This window comes from Hirsutella rhossiliensis, assembly GCF_020360975.1.
Source record: "Hirsutella rhossiliensis strain HR02 chromosome Unknown scaffold00011, whole genome shotgun sequence".
Taxonomy (NCBI): Eukaryota; Fungi; Ascomycota; class Sordariomycetes; order Hypocreales; family Ophiocordycipitaceae; genus Hirsutella; species Hirsutella rhossiliensis.
The window spans coordinates 32,709-47,246 of record NW_025408677.1 but is presented as its reverse complement, the minus strand read 5'-3'; the positions used below and the strand labels follow the sequence as shown (position 1 = coordinate 47,246).

General features: G+C 62.8%; 2 protein-coding genes across 2 annotated transcripts; one reads left to right on the top strand and one right to left on the bottom strand.

Annotated features, from left to right (window-relative positions):
* Nucleotides 1-2,851: 2,851 nt before the first annotated feature.
* HRG_08781 (ATP-dependent DNA helicase PIF1) lies at nucleotides 2,852-8,022 on the top strand (the record flags this gene model as incomplete). The annotated part of the gene is made up of 12 exons (XM_044867252.1): nucleotides 2,852-2,989; nucleotides 3,047-3,148; nucleotides 3,203-4,891; nucleotides 4,956-5,470; nucleotides 5,536-5,880; nucleotides 5,979-6,020; nucleotides 6,091-6,803; nucleotides 6,905-7,108; nucleotides 7,158-7,182; nucleotides 7,234-7,277; nucleotides 7,347-7,644; nucleotides 7,710-8,022. The coding sequence occupies 12 exons, from the start codon at nucleotides 2,852-2,854 to the stop codon at nucleotides 8,020-8,022; spliced, it is 4,428 nt and encodes a 1,475-aa protein (XP_044717273.1).
* A 948-nt stretch (nucleotides 8,023-8,970) lies between these two features.
* HRG_08780 (AAA domain-containing protein) lies at nucleotides 8,971-14,458 on the bottom strand (the record flags this gene model as incomplete). Its single annotated transcript, XM_044867251.1, has 11 exons — nucleotides 8,971-9,345; nucleotides 9,427-9,912; nucleotides 10,228-10,805; nucleotides 10,867-11,417; nucleotides 11,488-11,585; nucleotides 11,780-12,550; nucleotides 12,633-12,717; nucleotides 12,825-13,075; nucleotides 13,165-13,633; nucleotides 13,680-14,330; nucleotides 14,388-14,458. The coding sequence occupies 11 exons, from the start codon at nucleotides 14,456-14,458 to the stop codon at nucleotides 8,971-8,973; spliced, it is 4,386 nt and encodes a 1,461-aa protein (XP_044717272.1).
* Between the last annotated feature and the right edge of the window lie 80 nt (nucleotides 14,459-14,538).

The following is a 14,538-nucleotide window of genomic DNA, read 5'->3' as shown; positions in this document are numbered from 1 at the left end:
AGAAAGATTAGCACAATGTTCCTTTGGCCGCCTATTTGCAACGGCCAAATAGAAAGATGCGGAGGAGAACCGAGGAGGGAGGAGAAGACCTCGCCAGGCAGATTTTTATGGTGTCAGCTCCTGCGCATGGGCTAGTCGAGGCCGTCCGCCGGGAAAGACGCGTGGCGGCGGAGTTAGGAACCGCGGGGGAGAAGGGAGGGGTCTGTCCCGGACAAGCACTGCCGCGTTGTCCCCGAGTTATAAAGACTATAAGGTTGCTGGAGACAGACCGCTGGTAGGAAGAATGGCGATACGGCGGAACGCCATCGCCGGGAAGCAAGGCAATCCCAGCGTATATCGCGAGCGAAAGCTTCCTATCCATCGTACGGTTGCAGAGCCTAGCCGTCAAGAAAGCACCAGCATGGGGAGAATCTAGCCGCGAGGCTAGGTTGGTGGCAAGAGGGTGCGAAATAGCGACGGTGGCAGCGGCCGCTGCTGCGACGAGGAGCATTACGGCGGGGAGACTGAGTGCAACGGACGAAGGGCCGAAGCGGGCCTCGGACCATGAAAGCCAAGCTAATACGGTACCTAGGTTCCGGCCTATCGAAGCCAAGCAGGCAACGCTGGCTGAGGAGGCCTCACGAAGAGAACAAGCAGAGGCACTCAAAGAGCGTTGCCCAAGGGAAGTCGGCGAGGCGGTTGGCCGGGAAAGACGACGCACGTCAATGGCGCCTCCTCGAAGGGAGGGCGGGCGCGACGCTCAGAAGCGATAAACGCGCGTGATAGGTGTCCAAGCATAGAAGCAGACGCTGCCACAATAGGGTCGGTAGTTGCTGAGCCGGCTAGGCGGGGTCTTACGCCGTCCGTTGGCGCTGTGTTGGAGGAGCGGCCGACAACCTCGTACCGCAGCGGCACACGTTGGCGAAGGAGATGAGGGCTAGGAGTGGCGAGAGGCGCACCAGGCATAGTTGCTCTGCAAGCACCACCCGCCCCAGGGTCTTGGTTGGGCGAAACGAATGCCTAAGCGGCAGGGGATCTTCCGTCGCGGCCGGAGGTGGCCACGAGATCGTTCGGCCTGGGCAACTCATCGGTGGCGTACGGATGACTCTGAAGGGTCTTGTTAGGCGGACACCTGGTGCCGGGGAACAGAGGAGGGGAGACCGACAAGCAGGATGGGATTTCGGCTGGGAGAGGCGAGCCTGCAGTCGCCCCGGCCCATCCAGCCCAAAGGGATCAGGACGTGGCCGGGCACAATCGTCCTTCTGGCGAGGCCGGGTCGTGCATCGGGGCAGCGGCCGCTGCTACGAGGAGGAATACTGCGAAGGCGAGACCGAGCGCGACGGACGAAGGACCGAAGCGGGCGTTGGGCCGCGAAAGTCAAGCGGGCCCGGCACCTGGGTTGCGGCCTATCGAGGCGAAGCAAGCGCCGATGTCCGGGAGGTCTCAGGAGGAGAGCAAGCGGAAGCACCCGAAAGAGCGTCGCCTCAGGGAAGTCGGCGAGGCAGTCGGTCGCGAAAAATACGGCGCGCGTTGATGGTGCCTCTGCAAAGAGAGGCAGCGCGACGTTTAACAAGATCTCGGCCAGAGGACGTAAGCCAGCGCTTGCCGCAACAACCCATCCAGCCGAAAGGGATCAGGGCGCGGCCGGACATACCTCCTCGGACGAGGGCGGATCGTGCGTCCGGGTCGTGGAGGGCGTCCAGAGGGCACGACTAGAAAGCGAAGGGGTGGTGCGCAGACGAGGCCCAAGGGCCCGACGGACACTCAAGCCGCCCAGGAGCACAGGATCGGCCGGCAACCAGTGTCGGGGTTTCGTCTCGAGTTGTCAGGGAGCGCCTCATTAGGCCAATCCAACCTAAAGAAATAAAATACAGAGCGGGAGATTTGCAGTCACCCGGACGCCAGGCGGGACAGGGTCGGCCGGCAATCAGGGTCGGGACCTCGCCCAGAGTAGTCGTCAGGAGTACGTCGTTCAGCCGATCCAACCGAAAGAGATGGAAGAGGAGCCGGAGATACACACTCATCCGGACGGTTGCCACCACGGCCATCAGGAGGCAGCGGCGGGAGAACAAGACCGGCCGAGGCGAGACGAGGCTGCGGCAAGATCTTCGCGGCCAGCGGAACAGAGAAAGAGGAACCGGCAACCCGACCGAGACGAGCCACTGACGAAACGTACTCGAGGCGGCCAATCTAGGGAGGTGGGGGATGGAGCAGGAGATGTGCAGTCATCCGGACGGCTGCCACCACGGCCACCACGCCAGGCAGGACGGAATCGGCCGGCAACCAGGGTCGGGATCTCGTCTCGAGTTGTCGGGGAGTCCCTCGTTCGGCCAATCCAACCTAGAGAAATAGAAGATGGGACAGGAGATTTGCAGCGATGCGGACGCCAGGCGGGACCGGGTCGGCCGGCAACCAGTGTCGGGACTTGGCCCGAGTCGTCAGGGCATCCCCTCCAGCCAATCGAAGCTAGAGAGATGGAGGATGGAGCCGGATATTTGCAGTCATCCGGACAGTTGACACCACGGCCATCACGTCAGGCGGCGGCGGGAGAACAAGATCGGCCGAGGCGAGACGAGGCAGCGGCAATATCTGCGCAGCCCGTGGAACAGAGAAAGAGGAACCGCCTGCCCGACCGAGACCAGCCCCAGGCGAAACGTAGTCGAGGCGGCCATCGGAGGCAGAGGAGCCGTGAGTCACAGGCGGAGGATTTGGCCGGCGTCTTACGTCACCTTGGGAGGAATTCGCCGCGAAGGAGAGGCTGTCCAACGAGCAAACGTGGTGCACACCAGTGCCGCACGAGAGGAAGGTATCAACGGTGCGGAGCTTCTACCGGGCGTTCCACGACGTGGACACGCTGCCGATACGGACGTGCATGCTGTGCTACCGGAAGCGCACGAGAAAAGAGCTGAGGGAGGTGGCATGGGACCAGTGGTTGTCAAGTCCTATCCCTAAGGCTGGGTGGTCGCCATTTGCGTGCCGGAGTTGCTTCCGCGAGGGCGAGCCTGTCCCGGTTTGCGCAGAGTGTTCTCGACGCTTGGCGTGCGGTGTGCTGTCGCCAGCGGCGCAGCTTCATAGACGTCTCGGTTGTGAGCACACGTTCCCGGATGAGCTCAAGGGCCTGACGCCGGTGGAGGAGAAGCTGATCGCGCTGAACTCGTGCTACGGATTCGTAACCAGGTACAACGTCTCAGGCGGCCAGAAGCAGACGCTAAGGTATCCCAAGCACGTCAAGGGCCACATCACGGTGTTCCCAAACAACGTACAAGAGCTGGCGACGGACGTGCTGCCGCACCCTCTCTTCCAGGTAATGGACGAGATCCACGTCTCGTGGCAGGGGGCGCTAAGGCCGACACCGAGCGATCTGTCGAGTCTCCTATCGGTGAGGCGGCGAGTCGTCGAGAGAGCCCTTGTCTGGTTGAAGAGGAACAACCCCCACTACGCCGCGATCGAGATCGACGCGGCAGAGATGGAGAGCTGGGGAGACCCGGCCCACGGGGTGCCGCCGTTGGTGTACGAGCGCCTGGAGCGGAACGAGCCGTCGGCGTGGGAGAAGACGCGGACGGCGCACGTCGTGCCGCCCACGGAGCGGGCCATGGACGACGAGGGGGCGGTGGAGATCGAAGAAGTCCTCGCCATGCTCAACCAAGGGGAAAGCACGACGAGTCGCGAGGCCGGCGAGCCAGAGGCAAGCGAGGTGGACGAGGTGCGTGGTCAGAGCTGCGGCGAGGCCGATGATAATGCGAAGACGGTCAACGAGGTGACCTCGTCAGGGATGTTTGCGTTGGACGGACCGCCCGACGTGGCCGACGTCGACAAGCTGCGGTTCGCATGCGATTCCGTTCGCCAAGGCGCAGCCGACGACGGTACGGGCCCGAGGACGTGGGTCGAATCCTCGGCAAGGGGGCAGCCGGGGCACGTCGATGGTCCTGAACCATTCATCCATGTCCGCCGCGGGGATGAATTCGCCGACTCGTTCGAAGCTTCTTTCTTCGCAAAGACCTTTCCCACGCTATTACCATTCGGTGTCGGAGGGCCGCGGCCGGTCGAGGAAGCAAGCTCGCAGTTGGGCAGAGGCTCGGTCAACACGCGCGCGGCGGCGGAGGCGGGGGCGCAGGACCTCCTGTCATCCCGGAACATGAGCCTTCGTACGTGGGCCGACACGGTGTTGCGACGCCACGGCGGCCGGTTCGCGACGCACCACATCTTCGCATTCCTCGTCTTCAACATGGGCGTGCGGTCGAGGAACCGCCGCGTCAGCATGCTGAGCGTGACGAGGAAGAACTTCCGCAAGGTGGAGCGCATCGTACGGTCGCTGACCGCAGACGGGTTAGCGGCAGCTAGAGCCGAGCTGGAGAGCACAGGCAAGACGACCGACGACGGCGTGAAAGAGCTTCTCAGGAGCCTCTCGCTCTATGGCTATCGTCAGCCCATGTCGAGAGAGCTCCGTCTCAGTATGCGGCACAAGATCCTGGCGCTCATCGTCCGCTACGGCGTGCCTGCGATCTGGTTCACGATCAACCCAAACGACATCACGAACCCGGTGAAGCTCCGACTGGCAGCGTACCGCACGCGCGACCCTGAGGCGGCCGAGGAGTTCCTGCGGAGCCTCGATATGTCGTTCAAACGGGTGAGGCTGTCCGTCTCCGACCCGATGAGCTCAGCCATGTTCTTCCACCGGGAGATGACGCTGTTCTTCGAGCATTACGTAAATGCAGGGGAGTCGGTGTTCGGGCGCATCGGCCACTACTACGGTGCCGTGGAGACCAACGAACGAGGATCCCTTCACGTCCACGGGCTGCTCTGGTTACACGGAAACGCGCACCTGAGCTCCATGCTTTCCGACGCCCACGGGGAGGAGCAGGCGGCGTACCGTGAGCGAATCATCCGCTATGTCGATAGCGTCTTCTGTGAGGTAGGTAACAGCAAGGGGCGTTGCTGTCATGGGCCGAGAAGACGCAGGCTGACGCGGAAGGCAGGACTTGGACCAGGAAGGCTTCTGCGCCGTGCAGGCGGAGCGTTCGGTGACGTCTGACGTCTCATCCCTGCTGGACAGTGCCGAGCAGTTCTCGGCCGGATTCGAAGAGGAAGCCAACTTCTGCGCCGGCGCGACGCAGATCCACACCCACAGCCCGACATGCGTCAAGTACTCCCTGGGCAACAAGGGGCGAAGGGGCGACCTCTGTCGCTTCAAGGCGCCATGGAAGCTGGTCGAGGAGACGACGCTCTCACAGGACGGCGTGCTGCGGATCCGCAGGACGCATCCCATGGTGAATCGGTGGAACAAGGCCATCGCCGTGGGGCTCCGCCACAACCACGACATCTCCTTCATAGCGACGCAGCGGAAGACCATGGCTCTCGTCTATTACGTGACGAATTACGCGACCAAGGTAGAGGACCCGACGTGGAAGCGCGTCGCCGCGGCCGCGGAACTGCTGCCCGTCGTCGCAGCAGGTGGCCAGCCGGGTGCCAGGAGGATGCCGGAAATGGCGTCGTCGGCGGCGACGACGGAACCAAGAATAATAAGACGCGGCAGTTTCTGATGAGAGTGGCGAACAGGATATTCACGGAGCGCGCCCTGTCGCAAGTCGAGGTCGTCGCCCATCTCCTGGGATACCCGAGCGAGTTCACGAGCAGCAGCGCCTGGGCGTACCTGAACGTGTCGGTGCTCTACTGGCACGTCTCCAGGCGCTGGCGACACCTTCGGCAGGAGAGCGGCACCGCGGTCGCAGACGTGTCCGTGGACGAGTCGGTCGCCGTGGAGGAAGCAGGCGAGAGGATCAGCTTCGCCGAGGCGTACCATCATCGCGGACACGTCCTACGAGGCTTGTGCCTATATGACTATGTTTCGCTCGTCAGGCTCCAACGCGTCGGCAAGGACGGGTGCTCCGGTGCCTGGGAGAGGTGCCTTTCGAGAGCGGCTGGGTGGCCGGCAAAGACTGGGTGCAGGTATTGAGGCGGCCAGGAAAGCACGCCGTCGTCTGCCTTGACGGCCACCTTAGCAAGGATTTCGAGCAAGACGACGAGGAACAATGCCACCGCCGGTAAGTAGGTGCGGTGGATGGCCGGTCGAAAAGCGGTCCCAACGCGCGGTGACTAACCGTGCCGCTACAGAGCAGCCGTGCAGCATCTTGCCCTATTCGCGCCGTGGGAGACCTTTCTTAGCGAAGAGCGAGGCGACATCAACGAGATATGGAGGCGCGCACGAGAGCGGCTTCCGCCAAGAACCTCGTGCCTCGTCGATAACGTTCAACTACTCCGGCGGTCCGCCGAGGACGCAAAGCGAGACGCCAAGCAATGGGCAGCGTCGTCCGGCGACGGGGATCCGGCCGGCGCACCTGGCGATTGGGGAGGATGGGGAGGGCCGGGCGAGGCGGACCGCGAGGCGGGATCCGCGTACCAGTCCGACAACGTCGGAAACGCAACGCGACTGATCGATGTCGTTAGAAGCGCGACCGGCGCGAACCAGATCACGGCGGGGTCGCGGGAGCTTTCGGGAATGATGCAGCAGCTCTCCCGCTTCCAGCAATCAGCGCTAGCCTCGACGGCCGAGCTCCGGGCCACCGTCGTGACCGAACGGGGTGGGGGGCACATCAACATGCCCGGGCAGGTGTTCTCCGGGGCTGCAGTGCCGCCGCAGGATCAGGTCAAGGCCATCAAGTCGCAGCAGACATGCGCCTCCAGAGAGAGGGTGAAGATGATCCAGGGCATACAAAGCATGGCCCCGGCCCACGGTACCGATCGCGGCGCAGCGGAGCGGAGCGTGCTCGCCGGCTTCGGGGAGGAAGACGTCCAGGTGACGCGAGTGGAAACCGAGGAGAGGGCAGGTAACGCGGAGGCCGGCATGGAAGTCCGCCTCGGCCCATCCACCTCCTTTCACGAGGCCGGGAAAGACTTGACAAGACGATTGACGCTAAACAAGAAGCAGGCGATTGCCTTCTCCATAATATGCCGCCACCTGGACTCGATGCGGCAGGAGACGGAGGCGACGTCAGCCAGCTCTGTCAGTTCGTCGGCGGCGAGGGCGGCACCGGCAAGTCGCGCGTCATCGAAGCACTCGTGGGCCTCTTCGCCGCGAAGGACCTCTCGCATCGCCTGCTGATCACGGCGACGTCGGGGACCGCCGCCGCGGGTCAACGGCATCACCATCCACTCGGCCTGCGGCTTCACCAAGGACCAAGGGCCGGGCGCGAACACGGCGAGGACGTCGACGGCGTGCGGTTGCCGAGGCAGGCGGAGCGGTTCGTCAACGGCCAGTCTCGGATGGACTGGCAGGATAGGACATGCTCGTCATCGACGAGGTGAGCATGCTCGGCGCGCGGACGCTGCACGCCGTCAACGAGCGGATCTGCCAGCTGCGGGGATCGCAGCGGGACTTCGGCGGATCCCCATCGTCCTCTTCTGCGGGGACTTCCACCAGTTCCGCCCGGTCCAGGAGAGGTCGATCCTGCTGCCGAGCGCGGCCGTCTCGTGGGACGAGGACAACTCGTTCAGGGCCGAGCAGCGCCACCAGCACGACAAGGCGCACGCGCTGTGGAGGCGGTTCACGACGGCCGTCATGCTGGACGAGCAGATGCGCGCCGCCGGCGACCCGGAGCTGCAGCGGCTGCTGAAGCGGATCCGCGGGGGCGTGCAGGACCACACGGACCTGGATCTCCTCAACTCGAGGTGCCACCGGGAAGGCAGGCGGATCCCGTGGAGACGGGCATCACCGTGGTGACGCCGCTCAACAGGAATCGGTGGAACCTCAACATGGAGGCGAGCCTGGCGTTCCAGATCCAGCAGCGGTCGACGGTGCGCATCTTCCTCTCCGAGCACAAGTGGAAGGACGGCCTGCCGACCGAGGAAGAGGCCATCATGATGCTGAACCAGGGCGACGACAGCGCGATCCCGGTGCCGGCCGTCTTCATGTTCGTGCCGGGGATGCCGGTCGTCGTGAACCACAACACCCACCAGGGGCTGAAGCTGGTGAACGGTGCTAGCTACACGGCGGTGGAGGTCATCGTCGACAAGGCGCACCGGGGCATCGGATCTCGGCCGACATGACGATCCACTTCGGGCCGCCGGCGGCGATAATACTGGGGTCGAAGACGACCAAGGACTTCCACTTCGTCGGGATGCCGCCCGGCACGATCCTGCTGACGCCCATGAGCGTCAGGATCCAGTGTCAACGGAAGCGACCGTGGCAGCAGAACGACGTCAGCCGAAAGGGCCTGCCGTGCGCCGCCGCTTTCGCGTGCACGGATTACAAGGTGCAGGGGGGGACGCTGGAGCGCGTGGCGCTCGAGCTGCGGGGGACGAGGACGACAAACGTCGGCGGACGCGCCGTCCCGTCGCAGTGCGACCCGTACAGCCTATACGTGCAGCTGTCACGGTGCCCGACGCTGGACGGCATCATGCTCGTGTCGAAAGTGCGAGAGAGACCTAGTGGGAAACCGGGTCCCCGGGAGATGACCGCCGCACAAGCGAGGCTGGAGGAACTGAGCGATAGAACTGTTCGGGAAGCGATGTGCAACAGGCTCGGTGAGCGCGGGGACAGAGACGGTGAGCAGTAGGTAACTTAACCCAAGAGGGCGCGACACCAATAACTTAGCTATGCCCCACCCCGACCCTTGCAAGGACTTCATTACTAATGGGAAAATTGGGTCGGGGCGACCGGTGGAGCAGGCGGCACAAGCGAATGGGAAGGGGGGTTTTCAACGGGCCAGAAGCGAAAGCGGTTTATTATTCTGGGCAATCAGAAGTCTCAGGGCACGGACAAGCGAATCAGATGCCCCAGGACATGACAAACAGAAGGCGAAAGGCCCAACCGAAGGCGAAATGACCGTAGCCAATCGACCGAGCGAATCAGAAGCGGGGATTTCGAGGGGCAAAACCGGGGGTGGGGCATAAAGTCCTTTCGTTCCTCAAGGCAAGTCGCCCCTCGTTGATCGCTGCTGCCCAGTGCCCTTGTCTTCTTGCCCGCCGGCGCGCTCCTCCGTCTTCTCCCCCTCGTCACCTCACCCTGACAACTCTCCTTGACTCTTCAGCGTCGCCATCCGACCGACGCAAAGCTTCCTCGACAGTCCTCTCGCTTAGCACCTCCAGCCTGGCCTGCGCGGCGGTCATCTCTTCGGGGACTCGGTTGCCCACCAAGTCTCTCTCCCGCACCTTGGACACGAGCGTGATGCCGTCTAGCGTTCGACAGCGCGATAGCTGCACATATAAGCTGTACGGGTCGCATTGCGAGGGCACGGCCCTTCCATCGACTTTCGTCGTCCGTGTCCCCCGCAGCTCCAGGGCCACGCGCTCTAGCGTTCTGCCCTGCACCTTGTAGTCCGTGCAGGCGAAGGCTGCTGCGCACGGCAATCCCTTCCGGCTGACGTCGTTCTGCTGCCACGGCCGCTTTCGTTGGCAGTGTATCCTGACGCTCATCGGCGTTAACAAGATCGTGCCCGGCGGCATCCCGACGAAGTGGAGGTCCTTTGTCGTCGCCGATTCCAGTAATATCCCCGCCGGCGGCCCGAAGTGGATCGTCATGTCGGACGAGATTCGATGCCCTGGGGACGCCTTGTCGACAATGACCTCCACCGCCGAGTAGCCGGCGCCGTTCACCAGCTTCAGCCCCTGATGGGTGTTGTGGTTCACGACGACCGGCATCCCGGCCACGAACATGAAGACGGCCGGCACGGGGATCGCGCTATCGTCGCCTTGATTGAGTACCATGATCGCTTCTTCCTCGGTCGGCAGGCCCTCCTTCCACTTGTGCTCGGAGATGAAGATGCGCATCGTCGACCGCTGCTGGACCCGGAACGCCAAGCTTGCCTCCATGTTTAGGTTCCACCGATTCCTGTTCAGCGGCGTCACCACGGTGATGCCAGTCTCCCAAGGGATCCGCCTGCCCTCGCGGTAGCACCTTGAGTTGAGGAGGTCCAGATCCGTGCGGTCCTGCACACCCTGCCGGATCCGCTTCAGCAGCCCTGCAATTCCGGATCCCCGGCGGCGCGCATTTGCTCGTTCAACATGACGACCGTCGTGAATCTCTTCCACAGCGCGTGCGCTTTGTCGTGCTGGTGCCGCTGCTCGGCCTTGAACGAGTTGTCTACGTCCCACGAGATGGCCGCGCTCGGCAGGACGATCGACCTCTCTTGGACCGGCCGGAACTGCTGAAAGTCTCCGCAGAAGAGGACGATGGGGATCCCCGAAATCTTTCTGCGATCCGCGAAGCCGACAGAGTCGCTCGTTTATGGCGTGCAGCGTCCGCGCTCCGACCATGCCCACCTCGGCGATGACAACGAGTCCGTTCTCCTGCCAGTCCATCCGAGACTGGCCGTGGATGAACCGCTCCGCCCGTTTTGTCAGCCGCACCCCGTCAAGGTCCTTGGCTGTGTTCGCGCCGCCCGCCCCTTGGTCTTTAGTGAACCCGCAGGCGGAGTGGATCGTGATGCCGTTGATCTGCGCCGCGGCAGTCCCTGACGTCGCCGTGATCAGCAGACGATTCGAAAGGCTCTTCCCACTGAACAGCTCGACGAGTGCCCCAATGATCCGCGACTTGCCGGTGCCCCCCTCGCCGCCGACGAACTGGCAGAGCTGGCCGGCATCGCCCCTATTCGTTTGTCGCATCAAATCGAGCTGGCGGCATATTATTAGGAAAGCGATCGACTGCCTCTTGTTCAGCGTTAGCCGTGTTGACAACTCCTTGCCCGCCGCGAAGAAGGAGGTCGATGGGCCAAACTGGACGCGCATTCCCGCTTCTGCGTCGCTAGCCGTCTCGTCGGAGTCGGCTGTCGTCATTTCGACGTCGTCCTCCCGAAGCCGGTCATCACCTCCGCAACGCAGCTCGGCGATCGCTTTCCCGGACTGCGATTGTGGTTTGTACGCCTGGATCATTCTCTCCTTTCCTCGACGCACTTATCTGCTGCGACTTGATAGCCTTGACCTGATCCTGCGGCGGTAGTGCGGCCCCGGAAAATACCCGCCCTGGCATGCTTATGCACCTCAACCCTTGTTCGGGAATCGCGATGGCCTCGAGCTCGGCCGTTGAGCAGAGCGCCGATTGCTGGAATCGACAGAGCTGCCGCATCATTGCCATGAGCTCCGGCGACTTGGCCGTCACCTGATTCGTGCCCACTGCGCCTCGGACGACGTCGATCAGGCGCGTTGCGTCTCCGATGTTGTTGGACCGATACGTCGCTGCAAATTCTGCGCCCGCCTCGCCTGTCTCGCCCTCCTCGACGTGGGCGACCGTGGAATCGCCATCGCCGGATGAGGCCGCCCATTGCTTGGCGTCGCGCTTTGCGTCTTCGGCTGATCGTCGAAGCAGCTGCACGTTGTCGACGAGACATGATATTCTCGGGGCCAGCGCCTCTCGCGCCCGCTCCCAGATGCCATTGATCTCACCTGTTTCTTCGCACAGAAAGGACTCCCACGGCACAAATAGCGCAAGATGCTGCACGGCTGCCCTTTAAGGGGGAGGGGGGGGAGGTTAGCCACTCTGATGATGCCTGCCGGCAGGGCGGTTGCTATACACACCTCCGGTGGCACGACTCCTCGTCGTCGTTGTGGCCGAAGTCCTTGCTCAGGTAGCCATCGAGGCAGACGGTAGCATGCTTGCCCGGCCGCCTGAGCACCTGGACCCAGCGTCTCCTGGCGCCCATCCATCCTCGAAGGGCACCTCCCCAGGCCGCACAGCTCTCATCCTTACTGGTGCGTTTTAGTCTAACGAGCGATATGTAGTCGTATAAGCATAGCCCTCGCAGGAGCTCTCCCGGTGCTGGTACGCCTCAACGTGGGAGATCCTCAGGCCTGCTTCTTCGACAACGACCGACTCATTCAGAGTATCATCTATGGCCGCCGCGCCACTTGCTCGTCGGAGATACGGCCACCGTCGAAAGACTTCCCAGTACAGCAGAGATGTGTTCAGGTACGCCCAGGCGCTGCTGTTGGTGAACTCGGCTGGATATCCCAGAAGATGAGCGATGACCTCGACCTGAGATAGCGGACGCTCCGTGAACACACGATTCGCCACCCTCATCAAGAACTGTCGCGTCCTGTTCCCCTTGGCGGCGTCATCGCCAACAGCACCTCCACCGTCGTCCTGTCCTCCGTTGGCCGTGCCGTCACCCGTTGAGGCGGCCAGGAGATCGGCCGCGGCCGCCACACGCTTCCACACCGGGTCCTCCACCTTCGTCGCGTAGTTCGTGACATAATACATAAGGGCCATGGTCTTGCGCTGCGTCGCAATGAAGGAAATGTCGTGGTTGTGCCGGAGCCCAACAGCGATAGCCTTGTTCCATCGATTGACCATGCTGTGAGTCCTCCGGATCTGCAGCACCCCGTCTGCCGTGATGGCGGTCTTGTCGACCAACCTCCATGGAGCCTTAAAACGACAGAGATTCCCTTTCCGCGCTCCTTTGCCCAAGGAATACTTGACACAGGTCGGGCTATGCGTGTGAACCTGTGTAGCGCCGGCACAGAAGTTGGCCTCCTCGTCAAATGCGGCCGAAAACTGCTCGGTGTTGTCCAGCAGGGAGGAAATATCGGACGTCACAGATCGCTCCGCTTGCACGGCGCAGAACCCTTCCTGATCCAGATCCTATCTTGCACGTCAGCCTGGCCCCGTTTGTCCATCGGACGAGCAATTCAGGTTCTCAGTGACACGTCTTAGCTATTCTTACCTCGGAGAAGACACTATCGACGTATCGTATGATTCGCTCGCGATACGCCGCCTGATCCTCCCCGTGGATGTCGGCAAGCATCGAGCTGAGATGCGCGTTTCCGTGCAACCAGAGCAAGCCGTGAACATGAAGCGCCCTCGTTCGTTGGTCTCCACAGCGCCATAGTACTTGCCGATGCGCCCGAATACCGACTCTTCTCCGACCTTCACGTAATGATCGAAGAAGAGCTTCATCTCCCGGTGGAAGAATACGGCGGCGCTCATCGGATCGGACATGGCCAGCCTTGTCCGCTTGTACGCACTCCCAAGGCCTTCTAGGAACTCCTCGGCCGCGCCGGGATCGCGTGTCCGATATGCCGCCAGTCGCAGCTTCACCGGGTTCGTAATGTCGTTTGGGTTGATGGTGAACCAGATGGCCGGAACGCCGTAGCCAACGATGAGCGACTGGATTTTCCGCCGCATATTGAGCCGAACTCTCTCGACATGGGTTGCCGGTGGCCGTACAGCGAGAGGCTCCTGAGAAGCTCCTTCACGCCCTCATCGGTCGTCTTGCCCGAGCTCTCCAACTCGACCCTCGCCGCCGCTAACCTTTGCGCGGTCATCGAGCGGGCAACGCGCTCGACCTTGCCGAAGTCCTTCCTCGCCACACTCAGCATGCTGACGCGGCGGTTCCTCGACCGCACCCCCATGTTGAAGACGAGAAATGCAAATATGTGGTGCAACGCAAACCGGCCACCATGGCGCCGGAGCACGATGTCGGCCCAAATCCGGAGGTTCAAGCTTCGGGAGGATACGATGTCTCCCGCAGCCGCCCCTGCCTCAACAGCTCTACCGGTGCCTCGCAAGTTGGTAAGGGCCTTCCCCGCCTCGGCTATGGCCTCTTCGGCCAGCCTTGGTCCCCCAACGCCAAATGGGAACAGGGTCGGGAACGTTCTGGCGAAGAAGGACGTCTCAAAGGAGTCGGCAAACTCATCCCCCCGCGAGACTCGAATGTATGGCTCACTGCCATCGTCGCCACGCCCTCGACCCCACCGAGGATCCGACCCACGTTCTCGGGCCCGCGCGGCCGTCGTCGGCACCTGCGCCAACAGCGTCACAGGCAAACCGCAGCTTCTCGACATCCGCCACGTCTGGCGGTCCGTCCAGCCCAAACATGCCGGAAGACGTCACCTCGTTGATTGGTCGAACGTTCTGATCGGGGCTAGCACCAACTCCATCACGACCCGCGCCTTCTTCGTTGGGCCCGTGCCCTTCAGCCTCGCCTCCCGTTTCCTGCCTTTGCTTGAGCAGAGCGAAGAGTTCCTCGATCTCCACCGACCCCTCGTCGTCCATGGCGCGCTCCGTGGGCGGCACAACGTGCGCCGTCCGCGTTTTCTCCCATGCGGACGGCTCGTTCCGCTCCATGCGATCATACACCAAGGCCGGCACCCCGTCTATCGGGTCTCCCCAACTCTCCATCTCCGCCACGTCGATCTCGATCTCGGCGTAGTGGGGGTTGTTCCTCTTCAGCCAAACAAGAGCCCTCTCGACGACCCGCCTCCTCACCGACAAGAGACTCGACAGGTCGCTCGGTGCCGGCTTCTCCACGCCCTGCCACGAAACGTGGATCTCGTCCAGTGCTTGCAAAGGGGTGCGGAGCACCTTGGTCGCCAGCTCCTGCACGTTGTTGGGAAACACTGTGATGTGGCCCTTGACGTGCCTCGGATACCTCACGGCCTGCCTCTGCCCGCCCGGAATGCTATATCTCGTGACAAACCCATAGCAGGAGTTGAGCGAGACGAGCTTCTCTTCGACCAGCGTGAGTCCCTTAAGCTCGTCAGGGAACATGTGCTCACAGCCAAGGCGAGTGTGAAGATGGACCGCCGGCGACAGACTACCGCGCGCCAGGCATCGGGCACACCCGCACA